Source organism: Haliotis cracherodii, unplaced genomic scaffold (assembly GCF_022045235.1).
Source record: "Haliotis cracherodii isolate W230 unplaced genomic scaffold, xgHalCrac1.p SCAF_17, whole genome shotgun sequence".
In the NCBI taxonomy this organism is placed as follows: Eukaryota; Metazoa; Mollusca; class Gastropoda; order Lepetellida; family Haliotidae; genus Haliotis; species Haliotis cracherodii.
In genome coordinates, this window is record NW_027266272.1 from 1,632,775 (window position 1) to 1,655,589 (window position 22,815).

At 39.7% G+C, this 22,815-nt stretch overlaps 1 protein-coding gene across 1 annotated transcript in view; it reads right to left on the reverse strand.

Annotated features, from left to right (window-relative positions):
* Positions 1 to 22,815, reverse strand: part of LOC139464217 (tetraspanin-18B-like) — a 30,054-nt gene that overhangs the window by 3,004 nt on the left and 4,235 nt on the right. The window contains exons 2-6 of the mRNA XM_071245742.1: positions 6,763 to 6,844; positions 3,362 to 3,634; positions 2,731 to 2,805; positions 857 to 964; positions 474 to 659 (exon numbers count right to left, since the gene is read on the reverse strand). Of these exons, the coding sequence (XP_071101843.1) occupies positions 474 to 659; positions 857 to 964; positions 2,731 to 2,805; positions 3,362 to 3,634; positions 6,763 to 6,825 (705 nt within the window). The 5' untranslated portion in view covers positions 6,826 to 6,844. The remainder of the gene's footprint in view (positions 1 to 473; positions 660 to 856; positions 965 to 2,730; positions 2,806 to 3,361; positions 3,635 to 6,762; positions 6,845 to 22,815) is intronic.

Here is a 22,815-nt window from a genome sequence, read left to right on the forward strand (position 1 = left end):
TACTATTATGATTTTTACCTACTTAAAAAGTGACATTTTAGAGGTGAATCTGACAACAATATTCTGTAAGGATGCCGAGAGTGCCAATGGTTCTACAAGTACCAAAAATGCACTTGAAACCATTGGTGCCAATGACGCAGAGTACCAAACCGAAGTATTGATAGTACCAAGGAAAGGACTTAATACGTCCAGTATTAAGGGAGTGGTTTATATCATATGGGGAAATTAAGGGGGGTCACAGTTTTCAATTAAACAAATCTACATCTGGACATTATTCGGGGATTGGGAGTCATGACAAATATAGAAAGGGGGGTCATGACACATATAGAAAGGGGGGTCATGACAAATATAGAGAGGGGGTCACGAACAATGTGACAAATAGGGTAGCATGAAAAATGGTAATAAAACTAAAGGGGGCGGCAAAATATGATAGTCATAAGACAAATCTCACCGCCACCCCACAAGCCACTCACGGTGTCTTTGTTGTTGTTGGATGTTGTCGGGGACGTCGCGCATGTCTGGTCACTGTCCGTAAACAAACCGGTCTTACAGCAGGCAGCCGGGGTCTGGAAGTTGGCGGTTGTCCCGGGACCCCAAACACTGGTCCATTTAGTTGCATTTAAGAAGTCCTGAGAGTCATCGATACCGCAACACTGCAGCTACATGAGAAACAAATATTGACTTAATCTTCTTGTTTTACAAAAGATAATATAAACAAATAGCGTCACTGTTCGTCTCAGTGTTCTTTTTTCGAATGTCTATCTGCCTTGTTAAAACTGTTGAGGTATTCTGTATTTGATGGTCTTGGTTCGAGCTGTGACAGAGCCAAGTAGATCACCGCTGTGCGGCGTCTTACCCCGTTCATGACGACGTTCCACAAGAGGGAGGTGACGTCGGTGCCGTTCACGCCTTGGTACTCCTGTTGGAGAGAAGACTTGAGCCCAGCTTTAGGGGGGTCGGTGATCTGGGGAGAAACATGGAGTCATGTTACGGTAGTGATAACTCTCCTTACTGTGATGCTGCTCTCTGTCTGTTACTCGCGTTCTGGATGGTCTTCGCTCATGCATTCAGTTCTAAACAAGGACTGAAATAGTCATGACCCCCTGGCTAGGACTGGTCCCCAGCAATCTATCCTGGTTATACGAGGTGACTAAATTCTTCGGGTGATCAGGCTCGGTAATTTGGTTGATTGCTCACAATATCGATCACTGGATTGTCTGGTCCAAATTATTTACCTACAGCCGCCATATAGCTGGAATATTGTTGAGAGCGGGATTAAACCACAAACTAACAAAAAACTAAATCTTTATGGAACGACATTTTTTCGAGTAGGTCATGTAATAACGATTACCGATATTGATTACGTTTTTACATATTTAGGGTTGAAACACCATATTTTCCTGAAAACATAAAATCGGTATTTCACTCGATTGACACTCCCCTACTTGACGAACTACTGTCTTAAAGACATTATGGTTTTCAAAGTAACACACTTATCAAGTCACAGAGGCAATGTAATAAATATCCTCTATTTATTCAACACACAACGCGCCCTCAGTAGATTCCCCTGACCTATTTCTACGTCCTTTTGTCAGAACAGGTGTATACACGTACACGTACGTGCTGTACATATCTAGACTGGGGAAGCACGCTGACCGTTGCAAGGGTAGAGCGTGTGTTGACATATGCGGTTACGGTATAGGTTCCTCGTTTTGTATCGGTTTTCTGTGCCACTGTTGTTGGTTGGTTGGTTGATTTGTTGTTTTACGCCGCACTCAGCAATACTCCAGCTATGTGACAGCAGTCTGTAAATAATTGAGTCTGGACCAGACAATCCAATGATTGATATCATGAGCATCGATCCATGCAATTGGCATCAATGACATGCTTCAACCAAGTAAGCGAGCCTGACCACCCAATCCCGTTAGTCGCCTCTTACGACAACCATAGTCGCCTATTACGGCAAGCATGGGTTGCTGAAGAGCTATTCTACCCCGGATCTTCACGGGTCATGTATTGTGCCGTGAGTATGGTCCTCAAATGTGCGCAGCGCATTTCTACACCCTCATTTCCTTACATCCTACTTCCTTGATCACTTACCTCCAAATACGTATACTTTATTTAATTGTAAGAGCACTTTGAATAAAGATTCTAGATCGAAAAAAGAAATCGGTTGTGTTTTCGATGGTGTCCGCAATCTTGTTTTCCAAAATCCGTACCGGCTTTTGTTTCCGATCTATAATCATTTTTTTTTAAATAACTTTCGATGAGATTAGATAAGATAAATGATAATGTACATATGGACAAACTAGGTGCCGGTTACAGAAACAAAATTAAAAACATTATACATTATGACAGTTAGAAATATGATGCACTTTTGAAGATAATTAAACACAATGCCGGAGTATATGGTAATAGTAACGTGGTGAAACCTAGAAAAGTGAGAGTATCTTGCTGTATTTCAAACACGCTGTGTATTGAAGGGGCTGTAATTAGGGCTGAACAGTCATGGGGCCAATGTAGACGAACAGATGAAGGGCTACGGTAACCGAAGCTGATCCGGACGGTACCCACTGAATGAAATTGTTCTGATGAACGAACCAGTTTTACGGGCAACTTGTGTATACGAAGATGCTCCTTATAGAATACCCCTGACTGCAGGTTCAGCGTTATAAAAAAGGAGCAGAATACCGGGGTTTCACTGTATAGTGAATGGTCTGAAATACTTACGATGCCTCTGTTGGATGCAGCGATGGCGACCAGAGCAATCTGACTGATGAGGAAGATGACGTTGACGATGAGATACTGAAACATGTCATACAGCATCAGCAACGTCCTGAGGCGTGGCGACACTAAGCATATTCTACTGCATATACATCCATGTCTATATGTCTATATTGTACAGGACACTGTAATTGTACGGCAATTGTTTAGCTATCATTGTACGTAAAACGTACTTGTGTGGTCATTGTTTAGCTATCATTGTATTTCAAACATCCTTGAATGACCATTGTTTAGCTATCATTGTATGTGACAGTACTTGTGTGACTATTGTTAGGCTATCATTGTACGTAAAACGTACTTGTGTGATCATTGTTTAGCTATTATTGTACGTCAAACGTACTTGTATGACCATTGTACGTCAAACATCCTTGAAGGACCATTGTTTAGCTATCGATGTATGTCAAACTTTATTAATATACCATTTATTTTGCTATCAATGAATGTCAAAATTACTTGCAAAGCCATATTTAGTCATCGGCGTACGTCACAAGGACGTTAGCGCAATGTGCGTCGTCATCGGTGTACGTCAACACGTGTAGTATGGCCAGAGAACAGGCTACGTAATGAATCAACTCACCAACACAATCATACACTTCACCATGCAGCACGCCCCCGCAATGCCGAGGACTCCGATAAACAACATCACCACACCGATGATGATAAAGACGATGGCGAGGCCGCCCACAAGGTCGTTGATGTTGAAGTTGTCTGTGGGCAGGTCGAAGCCGGAGCCTACCGCGGACTCCGCCTGTTTTTTGGCCATTTCTATGAGGGACTGGAACAGGGTCTGGATGACGTTGGACTGCACCTTGACCATGACGCCAAACACCAGCAGCACGAAACCCAGAATCTGAAACACGACATGGGAACATGAGTTGGGTTTACGCCGCTTAGCAGTATTCCAGTTATATCACGGCGTGTCAGTCTGATGTGGGAGGAAAGCTTAAGGTGATGCAGGTCTCTGACATTTACCACTTTGGTGGAACCCAGAAGCACGGTATGGTGCTGACAGACTTAGAAACATAATTCGGGTGGCACTGGAATTCAAACCTTAGGTCCTCTGCACGTCTAAATATAGACAGAGGCAACTCTGTACGGAGATTTCAGGCGCCTCATCAGTGAGTGAGTGAATATGGGTTTACGCCGCTTTTAGCAATATTCAAGCAATATCACGGCGGGGGACACCAGAAATGGGCTTCACACATTGTACCCATGTCGGGAATCGAACCCGGGTCTTCGGCGTGACGAGCGAACGCTTTAACCACTAGGCTACCAAACCGCCCCTCATCAGACTGGGACGCCCATCCCATCAGTAGCATAACAAGTCATTGCGATAAGGGAACTGTATCATAGTAAGTAGACCAAATATATAAAACCCTGTACATACACAGGTACATCAAGATGTGGGACATATCATGTTTACATACTGGAGTAGAGACATCAAATATTTGGCATACATACCCACAGGTATACCAAATAAACAATCAATGATTGAATGAATGTATTTATTTCCTCCAGATAATTACGAAGATTCTCAAAACATCAAGATTGTGTAATTACATAATCAAATAACACGATAATCAAACATATATACACACATATATACATATCAATGTCCCGCATATTTACAGGCTATAAACAGTGATAAATATTGGTAAGGTTACCACACGTTGTTAAGGATATGTTTAATTTGATATAAATACTTTGAAAATTCAATAATTGTGAAATGCCACGTTATTTCATCAATGTCATTGTTGTCTGCACCAAGGAAGAATGCTACCATATCGTGGTCTTCCATCATCTCTATTTTAACATACATTTCAACATCAAGATTATCAATTAGAGTTGAAAAGAATAAATCTCTCTCTGAAAGTAGACATTCACAGTTTAAGATGACATGGTGATAACAATCATGAGCAAAAGTATTACAGTTTGTACATTCTTTTGATATTTTGCATCAGGATCCAATCCTTATTACATACTTTATTTCTTCTCTCAATTCTGGATATAACATTACAATGCTGTAAAACACATGAGGAGTAAGTGTCGTGTGAATTTTAGAATATCGAATTAGGTCAAACCTACAGGTCAGGTGTAGGATTGTGTTTAACAGCTAAACTTGTTTAGGGTTTAAATGTTGGAAAGCCGTGATAACACCCTTGAAATTCATTGTTGTATACATATCTCTACATGTACTTCCTAGATAGGGGCTACATTATGTATACATATCACTTCATGTACTTCCTATATGGGGGCTACATTATGTATACATATCACTACATGTACTTCCTATATAGGGGCAATATTATGTATACATATCACTACATGCGCTTCCTATATAGGGGCAATATTATGTATACATATCACTACATGCACTTCTAATATAGGGGCTACATTATGTATACATATCACTACATGTACTTCCTATATAGGGGCAATATTATGTATACATATCACTACATGCACTTCCTATATAGGGGCAATATTATGTATGCATATCAATACATGCACTTCCTATATAGGGGCTACATTATGTATACATATCACTACATGTACTTCCTATATAGGGGCAATATTATGTATACATATCACTTTATGTACTTCCTATATGGTGGCAAGATTATGTATACATATCACTTTATGTACTTCCTATATGGTGGCAAGATTATGTATGCTTTCACTACATGTACTTCCTATATACGGGCAATATTATGTGCATATATCACTTGATGTACTTCATGTATTAGAGCTACAATATGTATACATATCACTACATGTACTCCCTATATAGGGGCAATACGATGTATACATATCATTACATGTACTTCCTATATAAGGGCTACATTATGTATACATATCACTACATGTACTTCCTATATAGGAGCAATATTATGTATACATATCACTACATGTACTTCCTACATAGGGGCAATACGATGTATACATATCACTACATGCACTTCCTATATAAGGGCTACATTATGTATACATATCATTACATGTACTTCCTATATAAGGGCTACATTATGTATACATATCACTACATGTACTTCCTATATAGGAGCAATATTATGTATACATATCATTACATGTACTTCCTATATAAGGGCTACATTATGTATACATATCACTACATGTACTTCCTACATAGGAGCAATATTATGTATATATATCATTACATGTACTTCCTATATAGGGGCAATATTATGTATATATATCATTACATGTACTTCCTATATAGGGGCAATATTATGTATATATATCACTGCATGTACTTCCTATATAGGGGCAATATTATGTATATATATCACTGCATGTACTTCCTGTATAGGGGCAATATTATGTATATATATCACTGCATGTACTTCCTATATAGGGGCAATATTATGTATATATATCACTGCATGTACTTCCTATATAGGGGCAATATTATGTATATATATCACTGCATGTACTTCCTATATAGGGGCAATATTATGTATATATATCACTGCATGTACTTCCTATATAGGGGCAATATTATGTATATATATCACTGCATGTACTTCCTATATAGGGGCAATATTATGTATATATATCACTGCATGTACTTCCTATATAGGGGCAATATTATGTATATATATCACTGCATGTACTTCCTATATAGGGGCAATATTATGTATACATATCACTACATGTACTTCCTATATAGGGGCAATATTATGTATACATATCACTGCATGTACTTCCTATATAAGGGCTACATTATGTTTACATATCACTACATGTACTTCCTATATAAGGGCTACATTATGTTTACATATCACTGCATGTACTTCCTATATAAGGGCTACATTATGTATACATATCAATACATGCACTCCCTATATAGGGGCTACATTATGTATACATATCACTGCATGTACTTCCTGTATTGGGGCTACATTATGTATAGACATCACTACATGTACTTCCTGTATTACGGCTACAGCTACTTACCGCGAAGATGACGCTGAGGATGCCGATGACAATCCTGCCGATGACCTCGAAACACTTACACATGATGGCGGCTTACGATTACCTGCAACAAAAGGACAAGGTCATAATGAAGATGTCACTGCACAGACTTGCTGTCTTTGCTGTTTCCAAGGCCAAGGTGAGCGTCTTTCTATGACCCAGGTATGTTTTCGTTTTCTGTACAAGGGGGGCTTCCATTTTAGCGCACAGGTGAGCTTTCTTTCTCTACGTGGCGCAAACCACTCACTTGAGGCTCAGATCACTCCCCTCTACTAGGCCAAGTTCTAAGGGGTTTTAGATGTTCATGTGACCTTCTTACATGAAAAGGTAGTAGCTGATTGGTCAATTTTAGATATACATCATTTGTGTACAGTAGGTAGGTGTATGAAATTTTATATTATATATACTAGTATATTAATTAATATCAATCGCCCGTTACAATGAGGAAAGGATATTGTACGCTAAAAAGTGTCGGATTTCTCAATAAGTTAGAATAAATTCACATTGATTCGACTGTAATTTAAATACAAACAGTACCTTATGGAGTGAGTGAGTGAGTGAGTGGTGAGTTGGTTTTAACGCCGCTTTTAACAGTATTCCAGTTATATCACGGCGTGTCAGCTTAATGTGGGAGGAAAGCCCGAAGTGATGCAGGTCTCAGACGTTTACCACTTTGGTGAAACCCACGAGCACGAGTATGGTGCTTACAAACCTAGAAACATAATTGGGGTGAACCGGGATTCGAACCCACAATCATAGGTTTCTGGCGTGTACAAGGGACGCAACTCTGTACAGCGAATCGCGACGACTGGGCCACCCGTGCCCCCACCTTATGGAGTGATTAGCATGTCTTATAGTTGCTGTTAATTGAGTTTCGATATGAGTATTAAAAGATAACAAATTAATATGAAATATAAGATTTCTGATGTAGTTAAAGGCATGTGCACGTGCAAAAGCTATTTTTTGTAGTCAACTAAAGAAGATCGTCAACATCTTAAATTTTTATATTGTTTTGAAATGTCTCGTCAATATGGTATTCAGTACCACACAGTATCTGTATACAGCATTTATCTGCTTTACATGGACACGAGGGCGTCTGGCTTGAAGGCAAGAATAACGGTAAGCATAAACTTCTGTTTGGTGAACATTATTGCTTATTAAAACACGTGTTATTTTAAAATGAGATACGTGGCTGTCTCTTCAGGTAACTATTTTTAACTATTGTTCCTCAATATTGTTTCTTGCAGAAATGTGTGACCCGTCAATATCAAATACCCATGTCCAGCTTACCTCCGACATTACATGCTTATCAAACTTACATTTAGGATTATGTACCGCCAGATGTTGTTATCAACCAATACTCCTGTCGTAAACAACCATTGTTCGAGATTAACCAGCCTTGATTTTCCACCGAGACACATTCCATTGGGAATAAGAAGACAAATAGCGGTGAAAATTATATGAATGGATCACTCAAATCAGTGACGACACCAGGTGTTATCAAAGTGGGTAAGTCTTTCCTCAGATGAATATACAAAGTTATGCCTACCCCGTAAGCTCTTAGAAATATTGACTGCAAGCTGGGACCTTATCAATATCCCATATGTAAGACGTATGTACATGGAGAACGCATTAACAGGATATTGATATCTGGAAGTAGACATTTGTGATTCTAATTATGCACACGAAGCTGTTTCATTTTCTAAAGATGGCCGAAATTTGTTTGAAGGGAACATGCACTTTTACCGACTATCATCAACCCAAAACACACACACGCGTTAGGAAAGGAACCATTTATCATAAAAGCATTTCCATTTATAAATTTAAAAAATCTATAATAATTAAAGAAACACACCTAAAAACATAACTGGTTTAACTTTTTATACCATTTCTTAATAAAAACGACAAAACCTGTTCAATAACCAGAAAAAATCTCTGCTAAATCCAGAGTCCATTCTTTAGTTCCGGCTGTATGATAAATATGTGTCTATGAATCACTATCGATTAGGTTTCGGCAGTCCAAATTGAGATATTTCTTGTGTGGGATTCGAACCCACAGTCATTGTTTTCTGGCATGCCCAACTCTGCACAACGCATATTACAAAGATGGGGGTGAGTATGGTTTTACGCCGCTTTTAGCAATATTCCAGCAATATCACGGCGGGGGACACCAGAAATGGGCTTCACACATTGTACCCATGTCGGGAATCGAACCCGGGTCTTCGGCGTGACGAGCGAACGCTTTAACCACTAGGCTACCCGACCGCCCCCATATTACAAAGAGCTCATATTACAAAGAGCTCGGGTTGCCTTATCGGCTCACGACTTTGTAAGGTGAGATTTCTAGGTATAGTCGTCATACCACAGAACGTCTATACGGGTAACGGGTGTCCCTTTGTATCCTAAGACTATTAGCACGGGGAGTGGTATAAACAGACATAAACAGCGATATCTCCATAGCGTTTGACAATAGCGTAAACACGTGGCAGTGACGAGCAGATTCCCGGAAAAAACGGCATGACAATACAGATCGCGGTACCCTCGTCCAACACACCTCCCAGGTCGCCAGTTCTCAGACGAATATTTGCCAACACCTCGTGGAGTATATGTTGTAAATTGTACCGTGTTTGACACAATGCTAATATCATATTATGTGTCACGTCAGTGTCAATACCACGCTATGTTCGGATTTGACTCACTCGTAAGCCTCCAGAAATACATAAATCATGATTCAGTTGAATTGGTTAGCAAATCATGAAGCTATCTTCAAAGGAAAGATCCCGGGAGAAGTTTCTCAATGGGGGAATCAAAATAGAAGGCAAAAATACAGAAAGGATCTTCAGACGTTATACTGTCCGGTCTATGTACAGAGCTGGTATTAACTTTATATCGTAGGGCGTTTGTAGTGGGGAGAACCGATTTATCACTATGTCGTCATTATTGACGTCATTACTGACGTCATATCAGTTGAGTTTATCCCAAAAAGTACCCTCCAGTGGCCTTCGACTAGACATATAGTCCATGAATTTTTTTATTACAAAATACATTTCTCTCTACCAGAGCTGGCGAGGGCTGGATAGACTTGCTTTCATATAAATCTAGATTGTTTTGTTTTTTCACAAAATACATATATTCCACAGTAATGGTACAGGATTAACCTACGATATATGATAATAAATTTGATTAATTGTGCTCCGTGGACTCTATTTATCCGGAAACTGTGACATCCGGACAGTTACTGTTGGGAACGACTCAATGCAATATATGAAGATCAGGGCTAGAACGAAACTCAAAAGCTTTACAAGCCCGGGGAAACATATAATGCCCTTGTAATGTTAAAACAATGGGAAATTGGGAAACTTGCGATCGCTCGCAGAAATTTGTAGTCGCCCCTTCAAGTGGGCTGCTTGGTTCTAACCTTGCAGATGCAGATGGTTTGATCAGTATCCATGGGACATTAACAGCTGATTGTACTAGCAACGGAACCGTCTGCCAGAACCGGTTTTCACTACAAATGTTACACATCCATGATCTGGGTTATACTAAGGTATTAGCAATGTGGGTAGTATTTCCTTTCCAATATTTTAACACTAATCTAGTTTTTACATGTAAAACACATTATTGAACGCAACCAGCTCTTACTAATAAATTATGCATGACAATTATATCTGATCTCGTATCCTTGACGAAAGCAGGACCTCACTTCAAGGCATAGGTTATATTCTAGATCTATGTGTTGTAAATACACTGTCGTGCAAAAGAAACTATCCACCCACGTTTGACGGTGGCTTAACATGAAACAAACAATAAACTGTTTTTCTATGTAGATGTATTTAATACAAGTGTCATAGTTTTGGACCTAAAGTCTGCAGTTTCTCGATGACTTAGCAAGGTAGTTAATTCTGGTTACTTCATGGTTAAATCCACTTTTCATACTTTTTTTGCCCGAGAATTTAGTACTGAAACAGTATCACTATATAATTAGGATAGCCATGAACTGCTAGATCTATTTATACAGTCGAGCCTCGCTTATCCGGACAATTGCGTTTTCTCAAATATTGTCCGGATAAACGAGTTTCCGGATATCTGAATCCTGTGTTAACTGAGCAGAATTCCCTCCCCTGCTCAAGTACCCCGAGGCATATGTGAAATGAATGGCAGATGTGTGATGTTGGAAGGATCGACCGATTAATAAATAAATACATGGTGATGTTTAGACCTGCACGGCATGTGGCGACAACGACGTTGCTTATTGTAACAGCTGATGTTGAAAGAAATGCATGTTTAGCCAAGTTTAGATAATACACTTGTTTTGTAAACAGTTGAGTTGTGACGGAGAGGTCGGGCCAACCTGCCACACATAAACATTAATTACAGCCATGTTTTCCTCCACGAAATGAAAGTTCAGGCCGAGCGCACTGTCATCTGTAAATGTACTATGCATGAATGAACCTTTTGAAGTTGAAATCCTCTTTATGCAGCGTTTGTGATTGTGAAAGTGATCAATTTTGAGTTCGATCATCAAACTGATGTTTGAAAGGCTTTAATATAATTAGCTGGGACAGCGAATTTGCCTGAGTGCCACCACCCTTTAACTGCTGACCACATCAAGCCCTTAACTGTTCACCTTTGTGTAAGTCAGTCAAATTTCAGTCTATATCACCTGGGGTGTACTTGAGTGAAAATAACATAACAGTCGATCAAATCATGTTTCAGAATAAAGCAATTTGGGTGGCGTTACCCTTTCATTGGAATCATAATCACCGTGCGACTCCTATAAAGAGTACTTCGTCTCAAGATTATACTCTAGAGTGATATCCCGGGGCACGAACATATAAAACCTACATACGAGTACAGATCTTCCCGGGATTACACAACTATTTATCATATCTTTACAAACACCGACACAGACAGGCAATAATGAGATTTATTACGATACACTATATCATACACGAAATAGTCTTTCTCAAAACGTAAATGATATATTGCATTTTCAGGCTGTTCAATTTTCAACTTACCTGTACACAAAAGGTTTCGAATAAATTCCTAGTCGGTTTCGGCGGGCGAACAGTGATTTTCGCTGCGTGCTATCACACCGCCGTTATATAGGTGCGTTTGTCATATAACCCTATTCACTCTTCGACGAATGACCTCATGACGTCAACCGCTGTCACGCCTGGTTGAACTCACTCAGTACGTTCGGCATTCAACGCTGAAGCTTTCATGGTGTTTTGGACAACGAAATTGCTTCATTGTGGCCACTTTGGGCATGCTTCAAGTAAACACATACAAAAACACTACTGCTTCGTGCATGTATGTGTCGTTGTTTGTATCTAGAGATATGATCAATATATTTTGGCAACACTGTTCTATATAAAAGAGAATGGTAAATAAAACGCCATTGCTTTAAATAGCGGTATTAATGTGAATAATTCTGGCGCAAGTACAGGAACGACAAAAGTGGAATAGACATATTCCACACCTAAAAAATATTATGGCTGTAAAACAAAGTATTCAGACTGAATAAAAAGTTAGGATATTTTCTGTAGTGACGACTGAGCAAACAATTTCATAACATGGCCAAGAAAATATTAATGACCCCTAACTTTTTCGTTCAGTATAAGATATGTATTATCAATATGCTAAGGGTTTCTGAGACAATTTCCTTCCAGTGATTTACCCACCTGAGCTAGATCAAAAGACCAGTGAAACAGACCCATCTATTTTATATTTAGATCTATGCATTAACATTCAGGGTGAGAGAAAAACGCTCCACAAGACTGTAGGACAACTTTCCTTTTGGTCGAGCAGGACCAGTATCCAGCATGTGGTGTCTGCAGTTCACAACTTCTGTGATACAATTGAACATCCGCTTTCTACGAAGATGTGAAAGAGAGTCATGTTCCTCTTGGTCAAAAGTGGTCACTTATAAGATAACAATTGTCTTGCCTTTGCATGTGTTTGTGATGGGTGTCACATGTGGGACAGGTTACGCTAACATTTTCGCGGACACATCATCACTATTTGAAAGTGATTCATAAAAACATGCTTGTGATGTGGTCGGAATCGTACAATACACTGCTTGTAGTAAAGATTTCATATGATCATAGGAATCATGTTTGTCGCATTCATTGTAATCAGATTGTTGAACCCTCTTTTTCATAAATGTAGGTATATAGGGCTGAGATTTGCGTGGAATTGGGATATAATATTGAAGTTAACGAAAGACGTTTCAGACATACACATACTGGGTTTAGTTCAGTGATTTCCCGGCACTACGTTGAATTTGAAACCTTCCATTTTAATTCTGGAAGCCAATTTGTCCAGAAACTTCCCATGGCCGGGTCGTTCTCTCTTAAGGGTAAATAAATCATTTTATCATATAATGGGTAGATTTCTCGGCAGGATAAAGCCAACGGATAAAAACGATATCCGTTGGGGTCATATGCGGATAGAGATGCAAATATCAAAGGTCAAGTAGGGACTACTTTCAGTGTTTATAAACAAACATTGCGTCGCACTGTCATTCGGCGATCGAGTCAGAATTAACCATCGGGAATCTGGATAAACTACAGGGATAATTGCTACAATTATCAAAAGAACAGTCTAATATATTGAAAATCAGTGTCGAACTGCGACGTAACTAAGGCATTTTATACGTTTTGGCAACTTTGGAGACATAAATTTCGAAACAATTTTGCAAGGGCACTAGGCCTAACCAAGCGGGATCAATAGCCATATATATGTGCTTGTAGACCTCTGCGGCTTGAAACCTTTTCCACAAATAAAAAACATTGGATTTAGGCGAAATATGTATGAATTGTTACGTTTTGTCGCTGGGTGTACATCTGTATGCACTTCTTTACGTTATGACAGAACAGGCAGACTGTCAACAACGTCAGAGTAGCGTCAGAGTAGCTTCCCTTTGACAAAGGGCAGTTACTCTACCGAACAGACCGATGGATTGCCGCGAAAGGCAAGTAAAAACATTGGTTGTTTTGCGTATATGTTGCTTCGCCACTGTATAAGAAACAGATATCCGTTGGAATTATATTGGCTACTGTCACTGTCCGACTGACACATCACTTACCCTGTGACGTAATAAATATTAATGCGCGCATTCCAGGAAAACTCGCAATGTTTAGGTAATGTTTGTGAGTGAGGGGAAGCGATTTTCAAGCACAGAATTGAAGAATGACATTATATGATAAAGAGGTTATCACGCTTGGGTGTCTGGGGATGGTAAATATCCTGTATTAGGAATAAACACTATGTAATTAGCTCGCCAAGGCTCGCTAAATACAATGTTTATTCCTAATGCAGGATATTTACCATACACAAACACACTCGCGTGATAACCTCTATGTACCTGATTTTATTGCACACTTTGCGGAAATTCGCTGTGTCAATTCTTAATAAGAAAAGTTGACATGCTACATACTAAATATTGAGAAGAATAAATGAAAAAGATCGATCGAAAATTAACATTGTAAACCATGTGGCCCGTGACCCAGAAGAGTTTTCTTTGCACTAAAACTGATGTCATTCTTTTGCACAAACACAACGGTGTAACTGAGAGTATCATCACTGATGTTGCAGCGTTATTAACAGTATTTGGTCCATGAGAACAGAACGTGCATGCACAGAGGCGCATGTTCCAGCAGGATGCCAGGATGAATTGGGGAAATAACGATAACATCCATTTAAATAAAGTACGTCGCTGTATTAACTTCAACCTTGTTATAATCGGTGTTCGCTATATCCTTCTTGGTATAATTGGTGTTCGCTATATCCCTCTTATTATACCCCTAGGTGTTCGCTATATCCCTCTTATTATGTCCCTAGGTGTTCGCTATATCCCACTTGTTATACCCCGGTGTTCGCTATACACCTCTTATTATACCCGGGTGTTCACTATACCAATATTGTTATACCCAGGTGTTCACTATACACCTCTTATTATACCCGGGTGTTCACTATACCAATATTGTTATACCCGGGTGTTCGCTATACCAATATTGTTATACCCAGTTGTTCACTATACACCTCTTATTATACCCAGGTGTTCACTATACCAATATTGTTATACCCGGGTGTTCGCTATACCAATATTGTTATACCCAGGTGTTCACTATACACCTCTTATTATACCCGGGTGTTCACTATACCAATATTGTTATACCCGGGTGTTCACTATACCAATATTGTTATACCCAGGTGTTCACTATACACCTATAATTATACCCGGGTGTTCACTATACCAATATTGTTATACCCCGGTGTTCGTTATACCAATATTGTTATACCCAGGTGTTCACTATACACCTCTTATTATACCCAGGTGTTCACTATACCAATATTGTTATACCCGGGTGTTCGCTATACCAATATTGTTATACCCAGGTGTTCACTATACACCTCTTATTATACCCGGGTGTTCACTATACCAATATTGTTATACCCGGGTGTTCGCTATACCAATATTGTTATACCCAGGTGTTCACTATACACCTCTTATTATACCCAGGTGTTCACTATACCAATATTGTTATACCCGGGTGTTCGCTATACCAATATTGTTATACCCAGGTGTTCACTATACACCTCTTATTATACCCAGGTGTTCACTATACCAATATTGTTATACCCCGGTGTTCGCTATACCAATATTGTTATACCCAGGTGTTCACTATACACCTCTTATTATACCCGGGTGTTCACTATACCAATATTGTTATACCCGGGTGTTCGCTATACCAATATTGTTATACCCAGGTGTTCACTATACACCTCTTATTATACCCAGGTGTTCACTATACCAATATTGTTATACCCGGGTGTTTGCTATACCAATATTGTTATACCCAGGTGTTCACTATACACCTCTTATTATACCCAGGTGTTCACTATACCAATATTGTTATACCCGGGTGTTCGCTATACCAATATTGTTATACCCAGGTGTTCACTATACACCTCTTATTATACCCAGGTGTTCACTATACCAATATTGTTATACCCGGGTGTTCGCTATACCAATATTGTTATACCCAGGTGTTCACTATACACCTCTTATTATACCCGGGTGTTCACTATACCAATATTGTTATACCTGGGTGTTCGCTATACCAATATTGTTATACCCAGGTGTTCACTATACACCTCTTATTATACCCAGGTGTTCACTATACCAATATTGTTAAACCCGGGTGTTCGATATACCATTCTTTTTATACTCTGGTGTTCCTTATACCTGTTTGTTATATCCGGGTAATCCTTTGATTATATTCAGGTGTTGTCTGAACTCGTTATCATGGCTTCGTTCTGTACCCTACTTTTTGGTAGACATAAGAGACTGTTTCGTACGTTCTCTGTACCCTACTATTTGCTAGACATAACAGACTGTTTCGTACGTTCTCTGTACCCTACTACTTGCTAGTCATAAGAGACTGTTTCGTACGTTCTCTGTACCCTAGTATTTGCTAGTCATAAGAGACTGTTTCGTACGTTCTCTGTACCCTACTATTTGCTAGTCATAAGAGACTGTTTCGTACGTTCTCTGTACCCTACTATTTGCTAGTCATAGGAGACTGTTTCGTACCTTCTCTGTACCCTACTATTTGCTAGTCATAAGAGGCTGTTTCGTCTACCAGAAACGAGTAAATCAAATCTTAGATACATCGATCAATATATTGAGGAATAAAATTATTTGTCAAAATATGTGTTGACCAACAACAGTAAATATGATGCATCACATTTAGTGCTTTTTGATTAGTGCCGGTACTGTCATCAGTCAAAGCCCTGATCGAGGATACACAACGCTACTGTGCAAACGCACCGGGGTACCTCGCACGATTTGTCACGAAAACACATTAAAAAGATCAATTATTAATAAAGATCCTGAGAAATCGATAACAATATTTTGGCCTAGATATGAGAGTAACCTTAAATCTCGTCTGTTTATTTTACCATGGAGAAATCAATCAAGCCTAACGCACCAATAGATCGATTTAGTAACGAGAGTGAACGTCAGGCTCCCATGTGTATTGATCTTTTCCCTACACTGTCAGGATCACGGGTAATAGACCCCCGCCATAGAATGCCGACTGAACGGGCTCAGATAATCTCTTTTTGTCCTCAATACAGCACACCCGTCTATATAAGACCATGTCTAATCTTCACCGTTGGTATAAACGTCAGAGGGACAAGTCATTAAGCTGTCGAATAATGGGAGGGGGGTGTACCTTTAAATAGGCGGTTGAGGCTAATGGCAAATGAGAAGGTATTTACGAAAAGGGTTTCAGTAAATTACAGAGCTGAGCTGACGGTTTTGTTCTCTGACGTGGACAGAGAGAATATAGGGTATAATATACAGGTGGATTATTTTACGCGATTGGGCAGATGGGGTGTGTCACGAGATTGGATAGGTGGAATATGACACATAATTGTGGCAGCGCTCAAAGGCACGAGTACTTCGCAGTATTCCAGATACATCACGTGATATATATCATTGGGCGTGTCAGAACCTTGTAATTGTGGGTTCGAATCCCTGATTATGTTTCCGGGTTTGATAGCACCAGATCGTGCTCGTGAATCTAACCAAAGTAATTCTCCTCTCACGCCGTGTTATAACTGAAATACTGTTGAAAGCAGTGTTCGACTCAGTCGCTCTACTTCACAAATGGTATAAATAGCTGTTCCCATACCGGTAATACACACGAGACTACACAATGTGTGTTTGGATTGCTAGAAACGGTGATTATCTACTGCAGAACCGTATAGAAATCTTCAGTATCAGTCCTAAAAATCATTAAAAACATCATTAAGAGTTCCTATTCGGTAACCAGTCTGACAGGCATTCAACAGAACGGGACGCCTCAATATACTGGCTGATTGATAGTCCGCGGGTCACCTGCCTGATAGGATTTGTTTATGTGCGCGAAACTTGCTGTATAAAATTTTATATACTCGTATAACGCAGGTATTTTACGACAGGCTGTTCATGTCACGACATCTCGGGTTAATGACGTCATGGCTAGATCCAGCTGCTTACAAGATCAATTAACAAAGTACTTAATAGATAGATATAATATATTTTGATTATTGGTCCTGTTCTGAATTAATTCAAGGTTTTGGAACAGCGTTTGAAAATATTTTTTTGTGTTTATGTTGTTCCTGTTTAAGATAATGGCGTGTATCAGATTTCACATAATGAGACAGACTTCTCCAGCCAAGGAGACAAGGCGACAATGAATTATTCAGCCCTATCTCTAAGTCAAATTGGCTTGTGAGACATGCTATCTATTGCTTTCACTGAACGTACACAACCACATGGGTTGGAGGCTGCTCGTCATGTATTATGTAGTCTTGTTGTTGTTGTTGCTGTTGTTGTGCAATATACAAGATTCTTGTCTTTGTATTCCGTGCTATCGTCTGGTATTGATCGTACATACTTGTAATTAGTAATGAAGTGCTGTATTTAACTGGATAAGCATATATCCCCCGGGAAGAGAATTTATGTAGGTCAACTTCTTCATTATGGGGAACACAACCTTTCAGAGTATACACGTATGCTTACCCCTCTATCAGATGGATGAACTCCTTCGCCTGATGAAGGAGTAAGCATATACTCCGAAACGTCGTGTTCCTCATCATAAAGAAGTTGACATCCATAAAATCTCTTCCTGATATGTATCCCTTCTAAATGCCTTTCAAAGACTTCTATATCACCCGGGGGAAGTTTTTCTTTGGAATTACTTCATTCGCCGATGAAAATATCATAAATGTAGGTGTGCGCGCGTGCGCGTGCGTGTTTGTGTGTTTGCGTGCGTGCGTGCGCGCATGCGTTCCGACGTCAAACAGGTACTGTATGTCATACCACATACACATCATACTGCATCATAAAAATTACCATTCATAAAGATAGATAAATATAAGATAAATAAAGATGCAAATGTGAAAAAGAAACTGTCAAAAATGAAAATGAAAAAAGTACATCTTATATACGAACAAAGTCAAACTAAATAATATATAAAAAAATAATCCGCATATAACAATCACAGCAGGTATATCCAGAATGATTCAGGTGAGCTAAAAACTTGTCCGGAACAACTTAAAGTTCGCATTTGTAAAACAAAGAACATTACTGAAATATGTATCAATATTTCACTCGAGGGATTTGTCTCGCAATGTGATGTACTTTGTGTATAACACACTACAGACGACTACACAGGGCAGGCAATGTGATGTACTTCGTGTATAACGCAGCTACAGCTCACTACACGGGGCAGGCAATGTGATGTACTTTGTGTATAACGCAGCTACAGCTCACTACACGGGGCAGGCAATGTGATGTACTTTGTGTATAACACACTACAGCCGACTACACGGGGCAGGCAATGTGATGTACTTTGTGTATAACGCAGCTACAGCTCACTACACGGGGCAGGCAATGTGATGTACTTCGTGTATAACACACTACAGCCGACTACACGGGGCAGGCAATGTGATGTACTTTGTGTATAACGCAGCTACAGCTCACTACACGTGGCAGGCAAGGTGATGTACTTTGTGTATAACGCAGCTACAGCTCACTACACGTGGCAGGCAATGTGATGTACTTCGTGTATAACACACTACAGCCGACTACACGGGGCAGGCAATGTGATGTACTTTGTGTATAACGCAGCTACAGCTCACTACACGGGGCAGGCAATGTGATGTACTTCGTGTATAACACACTACAGACGACTACACGGGGCAGGCAATGTGATGTACTTTGTGTATAACGCAGCTACAGCTCACTACACGGGCAGGCAATGTGATGTACTTTGTGTATAACGCAAATCAATTATCTCACAAAAGAACATGGTCAAACAAGTGTATAACAAACGTCCTGTCTCCCGACATTCAAAATATATTCTATTTTGCTTGGAGCGTGGATATGATACGACGGCTTTCTTTATGTTTTTAACCACCTGAACAGAGTTTTGTCCGGGAAGACGGGGTGTTGTCTCGCGTGTCTTCAATCAAATATTTACCTACGTGCATGTTTAATCATACCTCGGCTTGTTTTCTATACATGCTCAGAACAAAACTTTTTTTCAGTTCGGTACCGTTCTTACTGTTGAAATTGTCCGCATTCACTAATTCTCGGCAAGATTATCTGTGTATATTATCTCCCCTGTCAGGCGAATCTACAGGTTTCATAATTTATGATTGCAATGATAAGCGTCTAAGCTCTGAAACTGTCAAACTCGAAATGATTGTCTGGTGGGATAAAGGGTTCCAAACCAAGATTTACACATTGATGATGGGTGCGAACGTTCAGATTTCTCTTGTATCTGATTGTCGAGCCATTACGCCACATGAATATTTTACGGCCGAATCGATTTTAGATCAGATTACAAAAAAAACAACGTTTATACAATCTGATAACACTGATGAACCACCATCTTCCCGAGGCAAGCGTGTCCACTGGCCTATGCCAAAGCCTTGTTTCTAAGAGACATTGATAAAAAAGACTTTGGCAAAAAGCTAGTGGACGCTCTTGCTCGGAAAGATCATGAAGTAGGGTAGGAGCCATGTCATGTCCCAACCTACAGCCATGTAAGGGCATGTGTATTAAAAACAGATACAACCTCACTGTAGAGTTCTGTTCAACATTGATACAAGGCAGGTTGTACATACCCAAAATACAGGAACCATCTCATATAACAGTGAGTGAGGTTTTACGCCTGTTTTAGCAATATTCCAGCAATATCAATGCGGGGGACACCAGCAAGGGGCTTCACACATTGTACCAATGTCGAGAATCGAACCCGGGTCTTCGGCGTGACGAGCGAACGCTTTAACCACTAGGCTACCCGACCGCCCTCTTGTATAACCGACTTCCCCATAGAGTAATATAGCGTTGTATTCGTACGACATTCCATCACAGCTAATAATGTATACTTTGTAATTAAAAGACCCTACGGGCGTAATCTATGTGTTCTGTTAGCGATAAGCCTATAGGACAGTAACGCTCCATTCCCTATGATAACAGCGTGTGATTACACAGCCTGTCCCCGTGGCTGACGACAGTCTGAAATAAACCGCCTTTGATTCATTGTTATTACCATAGGTTTACAACAGTAACCGTCCGGAATAACGAGGTATCCGGACTAACGGGGTTCAACTGATATATATTTGTTTATAAGTCTAAACTTCCGAGACACATGGTATAAAACGTATATATTCAACCAACTCTTTAACCTTCTTAATTCGCCACATGACCGTTTTGTCTCTTAGCCTGATGGGTGAGGTAAGGTGGAATGGGTCTTAAATTAGAACGTCGCGTTTTAGTTTTTTTTCATTTAATAGCGACGTGCATGCAGTGTTTGGGTGCCTGTACCTGCACGGACTAATGTCGGCTTATAGTGCTACCCCACTGAGATACCACGCCACATAGAAACACTACCCAGACACATTATACTGACTCCGTGCCGACCAGTACCTTTTAATCCCTTCAGTGGTAAGCACAGTCTGTTAACGTAGCTCGGTATGACGCTGACGGGGATCGAACTACCGACCTTCCGCTCTCCGTGCAAGCGATCAGTCCTAATGTGAATGTCGTGACAATTTATCAACCTGACTAAAACTAAGGAAAACAGTTTTGTATCTAACACACAGAAGTGGTACACTAATCATTAATTATAGTACTATTTTTGAACGTGCATAAGCGTCATTACACAGATCAAGTCAAAGCTGGATGTTTATAGGCCATCGGTTTGCATTTTCCCCGCCCCTCGATTTTGAACGTGGATAGGTGTATTGCTGTGGTATTGTTAAAAGGAGCTTAAGAATTGGACTAGTTCAAGGTCAACTAAATAGAAATGTGCATTATGAACATCGGTCCACGCAATACGGATACGATGACTTGCATTGACCAAGTCAGCGAGCCTGACCACCCGATCCCGTTAGTCGCCTCTTACGACAAGCATAGTCACCCCTTAAGACAAGCATAGTCACCCCTTAAGACAAGCTTAGTCGCCCCTTACGACAAGCATAGTCGCCCCTTAAGACAAGCATAGTCGCCCCTTAAAGGGGCACTGATCTAACGCAATTCCCCGGGACTGGTTGTTGCCTTTGTTATTGATTTTTCCCAGTGAGTACCCGGATGTATAGTAGAAATCTAGACTAGTTCGCGACCTCTGCTGCGCAATTCGTAAGCGCATCAGTCACTTTTATGGGTAGTAATAAGGGCGTATGGTCACATTGATCAACAAAATGAAATACAGTTTTCGAGCTAATAAGGAAATGTAGGTATATTTGTGGGCAGCATCGGTAATGGTGACTAAGTTTTAATAAGTCACTTGCTTGGTAATTTTGCGATTTTCGTTTACACTATTTTGACTGGCAACACAAAGTAAATATTTCACCTGAGCATTGCTTTTTTATAGTGTGTTTAATTTTTTACTGTCGAAATGTGTAACATTTTCAAATTTATTAAAAGTGACTAAAAAACATTTCCATTTGTATTATTATGTTAACGAATTCCAAACATTTTGATGTTTAATGTCACCACCAAGAGACTGAAAACGTTACGTTGAAAAGTACATTTCTATGTTGTTTGGCTTCTAATCCCACATAATAGTCTGTTGTGATGTTTGTAGGCCCTTTTGATAATCTTAATCAATCTGGACAGATTTTTTAGTCAAAATGACTGAAATATTTACACATTTTATAAATTGCCTGAGAGAATTACATTTTACAAATTGAAGGTAATATATACACGCTTACAAAGGAAAAGACCTGTGAAAACAACGTCTATCGTGCATTGAAGAATTTCCCAACCAAGACGTTGAGAAACAAGAACGAATCGGTTCAAATGAAGGAAAACAAAATGTAAATACCATAATTCCAACCTACCAAATTTATGTGTATAAACATTAGGAGCTTCCTTGTTTGAGGAATGTATGCGTGAATATCCACACAAAGGAACAATATCCCACTCGTCAGCAGCTGTACAAAGAAACTTATTCGATGTCACGTGTC